The sequence below is a fragment of the Coffea arabica genome, chromosome 8c, assembly GCF_036785885.1.
Source record: "Coffea arabica cultivar ET-39 chromosome 8c, Coffea Arabica ET-39 HiFi, whole genome shotgun sequence".
Lineage (NCBI taxonomy): Eukaryota > Viridiplantae > Streptophyta > Magnoliopsida > Gentianales > Rubiaceae > Coffea > Coffea arabica.
Window position 1 is genome coordinate 43,635,797 of NC_092325.1, and position 9,377 is coordinate 43,645,173.

Sequence of the window (9,377 nt, forward strand, 5' to 3'; positions counted from 1 at the left end):
AAGAAAGATTAGTTTTACCCTTAAGTTTGCTGAGGAGATGTTTTCATCAACTTAAGCAACAGTTTGTTGCATGTTTTTCTTCCTTGGGATGGAAGACAAAGGGAGTTTTCAGGAATAAACAAGGTCGAGGAAAACTAGTTGTTACTTACTTTCTTAGGTATTTCCTTTGCTTGAAATTTTCACTGTCTGTTGTTAGTTCTCTCTAACAAAAACATGATGATCTCTATAAAATTAACGTGTGAAGGCGTAGAACCTGTTTTTTTTTTTTTTTTTCTTCAAAGAAAAATGATACTACTAGATTTCTATGTGATGCAACACTAGAATATGAGGAATTTATTTTGGGCCAAATAATTTCGAAAAAATTACTTGGTAACCACTAGTTCAATCAGGATTTGAGAGATTATATTTAAAAGAAGGGTTGAAACTTGAAAGATTATCTCAGAGTTTCCAAGCATACATGATTTGTGTGCATGTAAGAACAGGGAAAAAAAAAAAGGGCAAAAAACTAACTTCTCTATTAAATGCCCCCAAAAGGTTAAAGTGGAACAACATCAAGATTAACATGAAATCGCCCTATATTCTCCGTGTCGAGTAAAATAATAAATCTAATTCTAACTTTGAAAAAAAAAATTAAAATAGATTCCAAGATGGAAGATGATCACATTGACATGACAATTTATCGAATTTAAGTAAATATCACAAATAAGAAAATTGCTCTTATAATTCTAATTACCTAGTATAGTTCCTTTTTTTTTTTTTTTTTTTTGAAGGATAGTTCTTTCAATATTACTGTAACAACATAAGAATGTACTATACACATATATACACACGTACATATGCTAAAAAGAAAAAAAAAATGAATATTGCGTATGCACCAAAATAAAAGAAGAAGAAGAAGAAGAAGAAGAAGAAAATATTACATAATTGAAAAGGCCAAAAAATCAGGTCGGGCCATAGATAATTTCTAGATAGCACAGCAGCTTTATCTATGAATTATGTTCTCATTAGTGTACCTCTCTCCTCCCTCTTCCCTTATATGGTAATGATTCTACAGCTCCAAGTGACTTCCCCCCTTCCCTCTCTTTCCCTCTCCTTCCCTCCCCTTCCCTCCGTCCCTCTCAACTCTGAACCCTTTTCTATTCAAACAACTCCAAAAAAAAAAAAAAAAAAAAAAAAAACAGAAACAAAAGCAATCAGAAGTTGATAACATGATAACACCGGCCCTCTATCCATCCATGAATCCATCTCTCTCATCTGTTGCTACAGTCTAAAATAGGGATAGCATCTTTCTTTTTCTCTGTATCTGTTAAAATCTGCAACTCTACACTACAGCACAGGTGCAGAAAGTTTTGTGTATCAGATCCCAATTTTAGGACTTCTCTACTACCAATAACAACATAACTCTGTCCCCCTCCCCCCTCTCCCTTTTTCCTTTTTTTATCTGAACTCTCGTCCTCCTTTGTGGTCCTAAAACTCAACCCCACTTTTTCCATCTTTTTTACTTTCATCAGAAACCCTTTTTCCTCATGATGCTCTTTCTCATGACTTCAAAGTTGTGTACGTGACAGCATACATAAAGAGAAGAGAAAAGAAAAGAACATTTCTTCGGGTGGAAAAAGATGCAGGAACAGGGTTTAGGCATGATGGCTGGGAGTGGAAGCGGAGGACTAGGTGGTTTAGGTGATGTTTCAGTGGCAATCCCAGCTGGTGATTATCAAAATAGACAACTTAAGGCTGAGATTGCTACTCATCCTTTGTATGAACAGCTGCTTTCAGCCCATGTAGCATGTCTTCGTGTAGCAACTCCTATTGATCACTTACCTCTTATTGATGCTCAGCTTTCTCAATCTCACCATATTTTAAGATCTTATGCTTCTCAGCAGCAGCATCTTTCCCACTCCTTATCTCCCCATGAAAGGCAAGACCTTGATAATTTCTTGGTAGGTCTCTAGCTTTTTCCTGCTTCTCAATAAAGTTGTGATCTTTTTTGGGGTTTTTGTAATAAAAATCTTTTCTTTATGACGCATATCATCTTTAAAGTGCTTAAAATGATAATCGGTTTTGGTGACCAATGCGACAAAGATAGTACCAGGGTTTTCTTTTATCCAAAAAAAAACAAATTTTTTTTTTCTTTGTTCCTTTTTTATTTCAGTAACAAAAATCTTCTCTTCCTTTCTTTTCTTTGCATTTCAGCTGAAAAGAATGAAATAGGAATGGTTTTGGTGATTAGATTCAACAAGGACAGTATTACATGTTCTTCTGTTTCTTTTTTTTTTTCTTCTGGATTTTATGTGTTTTTCATTTTCAATAAAATCTTGTGGAAGAAACAACTCGTCTTTTTTCTTTTTAATGTATTTCATCCTTAAAAAGTTGAAATAGTTATGGGTTCTTTTCATTGTTCCTTAAATGCAACAGGGACAGTACTTGTTAGTTTTGTGCTCCTTTAAAGAGCAGCTTCAACAACATGTCAGAGTCCATGCAGTTGAAGCAGTCATGGCCTGCCGTGAAATTGAGCAGAACTTACAAGCTCTGACGGGTAAAGCAGAAGCAATAATAGTTAATCTTCTTTTGTGCAGCATAATATGAGAATACGCTACCATAAATGATTATCCGTACAATTTTACTCAACAAGCACAAGGCCAGTTTTTGTTGCATGGATTATTGGACTTTGATATATATATATATATATATCAGCTGTTTTCTTTAATCTTTCCACTTGTGATTTCTTGAATCAATAATGCTACGGTAGTTTTGTTTTTTGGGGATGGTGATGGGATGTGCTGATCTTTTGATTTTGAGATTATTGGTTTGATGATGAGTTTGGTGGGCAGAAGGGATAAGAAAGTTCAATTTGGGGTTCTTAGACTTCTAGCAAGTTTATTTTGAAGGTACAACTAAAGGTGGGTGGGGTGGGGACCTCTCTAAATTTTTAGATTAAAGTTAGGTTAGGAAGGGATTTAGTTGGTTGTCTTTGTAACAAGTAAGCACAACAGCAAGGGTGGCAACAACCGATAGGTCCAATATACCACCATCAAGGCACCAACCGATGAGGGGCTGCATTTGAAAGGAATGGTTAGGTTTTCTACATTTCTTGCCTTGTGTGTTTACTCTTAAATTTGGAAACCTATCCGTACGATATACAATATTGACTAGAGGATCAAATTGATAATCATTTTTTTTTCTTCTTTTTGGTTCTGCTTTTGATTGACTTCAATATATATGGTATCAGTTTAAGTTTTGACTACTACTAAAACTTCTGAACTAAATCCTTCTCTACTGACTTTCTTGATCTGTGGTGCATGCTTGTGTATAGTGCGGGTAGATAGTCATACTTTTTAGTGCATCAATTTCTTGAGAAATGGAGAAACTTTGGACTTTAAAGTGAGAGGGCTGTTTTCGTTGCATGTTTATCTACCTAAGAAATTTGTAAGTGAAAGGGTTGGTATAAAATTTGATATACTCGAAGGAGTACTCACTTTTATTATATTTCCTTATTTTTCATGATTGAAATGCAAACACTTAATTGGTTTTGCCCCTTAATATTTTTTCCTTTGTCTTAATATTTTTTCCTTTGTCTCACCTATACTAGTGGCATCAGAAATAAGTAATTTCTCGCTAGATCTACATAGCTCGATCTATTGGTAGTGATTTATGTGTTGCATTGCACCATGCAACTCCATGCTTTCTTTAGGTTCATCGTTAGGTTTAGGTAAATTATTCTTAAGGCATACCTAAATATATTTTTTCGAGTTGTTAGGAACATGAACTTCAAGAAATGAGAAAGACAACAGCCCTTCTTCTTCTTCTTCTTCTTCTTCTTCTTTTTTCATGATTCAAATTAGTTTAAGCATTCAATAATTTATCCAGAAGAATTCAAGTGGTTTAATATTTATAAATTCTTCAAAATATTTTTACTTTCTTCTTGTGGTAGTTGGTACTGTTTCATCGGAACTCTGCACATATATGATCCTACTAATTAAAATCAGTTTCATTTTTATTAAAATAAGTATTCTTAATATATTTTAGTAGAGATAGAAGGTTTCTATATAAATTTTTTTGGTGCTGTCATACGAACCTCCAGTTACAGCTTGTATTTTCGTTTCTTCTTGCCAAACATAACTAAGACTGGCTGCAGCCGCCCGGAGAAATGAGTGGAAACAAGCCATGTTTACTTGTGTAGGGTACATTTTCCATCGGAGAAATTTGAGGCCAAAAAACTAATAAGATATATTTCATGATTGTCAATGTCAACGAAAAGAATTATTCAATTTTCCAAGCATAGTTCAATCTAAAAGCTTCAGTCTATAACGAAAGGACCTTTCATATCAAGAAAGATCTTTATTAACACAATGGAAGAATAAAACAAAAGGTGAAGCAGTGAGAAAGGAGTCCATTATATCTAGTCACAAATCACTAGTTTATAAATTTTGTCAACATGGATGATGCTACTAAATCCTCTCGCTGTCTAGAGCTCTCGAGACACATGCATGTCAAGGATTAATCACTATCATAAAGGTCACATTCTGGACCAGTCAATTTCCAATGATGTTTGTATCTGTACAGGACTTTTTAGAGGGTTATATCCTTGACAAGTTAATTAGAAACTCATGGAATCATTTTGTTTTGTTTTTTTTTTTTTTTTTAAAGAAGTTCGTTGAATCATAAAGCATGCCATTCTTGTAGATCTTCAATCCGTTTTGATGTTTTGATTATTAGTAATCCCACTTGATATATTTAGATACTTCTTCGGTGAACTCTTAAGGTTTCAATCTCTATTGGTATTACGCTGAATCCTTGCAGCAGTAAAAGTAGGTTCCCTTGTGTCTTTCTTTTGCCCCTTGATGCATTCAGAAGTCAAACTGGTTGGCTTTTTTTTTTTTTTAAAGGTTTTAGAGAAAGCTTTCATAATTATTTTAATTTTCTTGCAATGAACCTGGGGAACCTAGCAATTGTAAATGGTTTTTGTTTGGACAATCAGAAAGTTATGAACTTGAGTATTTGTGAAAGAAAATACAAAGAGAGAGGAAAAGGTAAGCGTTCAAATTAGAAAGCGTTTCGTAGACAATGTGGCCATCCAGTTCCTGGGGGCAGAGCAGAGGGAAACTGCTTAATGGGCTGCAAAGCAAAGGTGTTTTGTTCGAAATCAACAAGAATCCGCATCTAAATGAAAACTAGTTTTGGTTGGATACAACTAGACTTGGTTTTTTCTAACTCAAAAACCGATCACGCGTGCTATATACGGGCCTGGTCTGGATGGACATCAAGCTTCCAGGCTTGTAATTTATGCCAGTGGAACAAATTTTCTTGATGGTTAATGCTGAAATATAGCAATATAATTAAATACTAATTAAAGTTGTTTTTGGTCATGATATCTTTAATTTCAAAAGTAATAAAAGAATCAATAACAAACTTCTAGCATCATATGGTTATGCAAGATTCCATAGTTTGATAATGGTCTTTGTTTGTCAGCATCAGACATGAACATCAGGACAGGTATAGACTAAGACTACCATCTTGAATATAGATGCATGCAATGGGGAAGCTTTATGGTTCCATAATATTGCTGGCGAGATTGATGAATATACAAGTTGTTTGCCAATTATTTGATGAGTGGAAGTTTAACGTAAAAGAATAGGAAATAGAAGATGGCATGTCACGACTTTCCCAATTGCAAGCAGGTAAGTTCTTTAATTGTTTGACTGATAATCTTTCTGTGTAACCTCAGGCATAAATATTGGTGAAGGAAGTGGTGCAACGATGTCAGATGATGAGGATGAGCTGCAGATGGATTTCTCGTTAGATCAATCAGGAGCTGATGGACATGACATGATGGGATTTGGCCCTCTTCTTCCAACAGAATCAGAAAGGTCTCTGATGGAGAGAGTTCGCCAGGAGCTAAAGCTTGAGTTGAAACAGGTGAATTTTGGGAACTGTCCCTAACCTCAACAACTATCTTTGTGATTGACCTGGAAAACTGACCAGAACTGTGGAACACTACCAGAGACTTTTGCATTGCCTAAAGAGACTCCATCACATGGAAATCTTCAATTGTATCTGTCTTCTATATTCTGATTTCTTGTTGGCAAAAGCTTGCATCAGTGTGAAATTGCAGTCGTTGCATTAAGTACATCCACAACTTTGCAGGGATTCAGATCAAGAATTGAGGATGTAAGAGAGGAAATATTAAGAAAAAGGAGGGCTGGAAAATTACCAGGTGACACTACGTCGGTGCTGAAGAATTGGTGGCAGCAACACTCAAAGTGGCCTTACCCAACTGTAAGTCCAATCTGACTAATATACAATAAGCTAAATCCAGACATCTGTTTACTTAATATTGCCCTAGCAAACTGATTGGGGCTGATTAATCCACACCAAGGAATCAAAGTGGAGACTATACTATTATGTACCATGAATCAAATAAACTCTCCAATACTTCATCTAGGAGCTAGGTCAAAGTTTTAGCATGGAGATTAGTTTTCGTTAAACCTTGTTCTTGAATTCCTTAACCATATGCAGTTGAAAGAGTCTAAGAGTATCAAATTGTTCCTCCTTTTCTGTTTCTAATCCAGGAGCCTAGGGATTAATTATATTACAAAATTTTATGGGCTTAGGTAGAATCTACAGAACTTTGGTTTTCTTGGTTTAATTACAGTAGGAACTATTTCAAATTAACCAAATATGAGTACTTTAGGGGCCTTCCAAATATGGGCACGCCTGTGATTTTAGAGGTGGTACACTGGAAACTTAGATGGGAGTGTCCAATGTTTCTCAGAAACTTTATATGTGATCAAGATGCAAGTCTATGCTGCCCTTTCTTGGACTTTGATTTCAAAAAGGCATGAGGAGGTTGGGTGGAGAGAGATCTTCTTTCAGACATCAATGATCCCCTCCCAACTCTATTCTTGCTTTTGCATTCAGGAACACAATTAGTAGCTTGTATCTACTTCTAGTCACTGGTTGTATATATAGGAAAAGCTAAGTTAAAACCAATAATCCCAATCAAATAGGACTTGATAGGGACTCTTAAGTGCTGCCTCATGCTTAGTGATGTAAAAATAAGCATGCTCTCTTTGCATTACAGGAAGATGACAAGGCAAAACTTGTAGAAGAGACAGGGTTGCAGCTCAAGCAAATTAACAATTGGTTCATCAACCAGAGGAAGCGCAATTGGCACAGCAGCTCTCAATCTGTTACGTCCCTGAAGTCCAAGCGCAAGAGATAGATACATTTTGACTGGGAAACAAGCGATGCATTTAAATCCATGCTGATATTAGATCACTACTAAGCCAGATGTCCGGACAACAACTTGTGCAAAAACTAAGAAACTGGTAGATAGAGAAGTCATACATCAGGTGAGAATGTATAATAGCTTTAACATGGTGCCGCACATACATGACTTTAGATTGCTGCGAATTAAGAAAAACTGTCTAACAGATTTCTTTTGTAATTCTGGAATTCATGTGATGGATGGGTATAGCAAGCAATTTCATCTGTTCCAAAAGTAGAAATAAAGTTTGACACTCATGCAATGCAATCAAAAAAAGCGGGGGGGACAAAATGTCTGCAGAGTTCTTCCTCCGATCCTCTTCTCATAATTATAAACTTCAGCTTCATGATTAGCATTTTTTCTCCACGGTCGCTCTACATGAAATCTTTTTAATAAACAGAATCCCGTTTGTTTGCGTGCATCATTACCGGAAAAGATTATTTGACCTGGTAGGAATATAATAGCATTAGCATGAAGTTCATTGGTATCACACTCTGATTGAAGACCAGCCTGGCAAGAATATTCAAACAAAATCAATCTTTGGCTGGCATACTGAAGTCATTCAACATTGTACACCTTCAAATAAACAGACCATGCATGCAACCACCTTTAAACAATACCAACCTGTAGTTTCTAATTTAATATTTCTTGCATAGTTTAATTAGGGTACTAAAATACTCTAATGGCAATCGATTGTCTTATTATCAGTCCAAAGCGTCATAAACAAGTAAGTCGAAATCGTGTGAAGGTGATTAGGATATAAATGGTTATGACGACTAGCTATGGGATTAAATCACTTATAAGGTAGTAACAGAAAATATATCAAAATAAATTAAAGCAAAATAAAATCTGGAAGCTGTGAAGAAGAGGGACTTTCTTTTTTTTTTTTTTAAATTAAGATTCCAAGAATTACAGGCCATGAATTTAAATTCTCCTTTCTCATCTTCGTTTCTTAAATTCCACCGTTCCCAGGGGCGGAGGGAAGGGGGGGGCCAGGGGGGCAACCGCCGCCCCTCCACTTGTTAAAAGAAAAAAATTTTTTATTATATTGTTTTGCCCCCCCAAATATTGATAAAAAAATTTCACTTTGCCCCCCCTCCAATTGTTATAAAAAAAATTTCTAAGTAAAAAAATTTTTATTATATTGTTTTGCCCCCCCTCCCAAAAAATTGATAAAAAATTTCACTTTGCCCCCCTCTCAAGGACCCAAACAATAATGTTTGAAAGTTATTTAGACTTGGTCTAAATAACAACGACTCGCCCCCCTAATTGCAATTCCTAACTCCGCCATTGACCGTTCCCCCTGCTAACAACGCAGGTAAATAATGCAGTCTTTGGCCCAAAATTCTTCTCCAGCATAAATTGATGCTGGAAATAAATGTGTGTATGTAAGTTTAACTTTCTGACAGCAACTTTGCATGACGATTATATTTGATTGTTGGAAATGTGACATAAATATGCAACATTACTTAAAGTTATTATAACTTTCAGTATGTGTCGTAATTCGTTCGATCACAAATATGGAGCTACAAAGGGTAGATTATGCTGATCTTCTGTATCTTAATTGACGAAAACTTGCATTAAAAGCAAGATAGCTTCTAAACTCGGGGGCTTTAATACATATGAATCGGTAAAAATTAAGCACAGACCAGTGGTAGAACTTTTTTATCCGCATACCTTGTAGTTAAATCTTTCTCCACATCAGTATAATAGCATGTTCACTATTTTCCTATGAATAACTTATTTCATGTTATGTTTGGTCAGTAGCTCATCAATGCATTGCACCTAGTCTTTATGATGTTAACCACGTAGCTAGGGAAATACAGTAGGAGGGATTGTGAGCACGAGATTATGAGTTTAAAACCTCTCACATACAAAAAAAAAAAAAAAAAGGATAAAAGTGTATAGTTTAATATTCCTTGATACCTCGACACTTAAAAAGATCAAGTTAGAACTGGTTTTCCAGAAATGGAGGGGCGGGTTTGTTAAAAATTGTATTATGAAATGGAGAGGAAGTGGAAAACGAATAATCTTACTTCTAATTTTGCTTTTCAAATGCCAACTTTACATGATCAATTGAAATCATTTCAATTCTTTATTCTTAACTTGA

The 9,377-nt window shown here is 35.4% G+C and overlaps 1 protein-coding gene across 1 annotated transcript; it reads left to right on the forward strand.

The window, feature by feature from the left end:
• Positions 1 to 1,479: 1,479 nt before the first annotated feature.
• Positions 1,480 to 7,501, forward strand: LOC113706874 (homeobox protein HD1). The gene is made up of 5 exons (XM_027228909.2): positions 1,480 to 1,940; positions 2,416 to 2,536; positions 5,726 to 5,916; positions 6,145 to 6,276; positions 7,082 to 7,501. Exons 1-5 carry the CDS (start codon positions 1,620 to 1,622, stop codon positions 7,220 to 7,222), a joined length of 906 nt encoding a protein of 301 aa, XP_027084710.1. The 5' UTR covers positions 1,480 to 1,619; the 3' UTR covers positions 7,223 to 7,501.
• Positions 7,502 to 9,377: the final 1,876 nt, after the last annotated feature.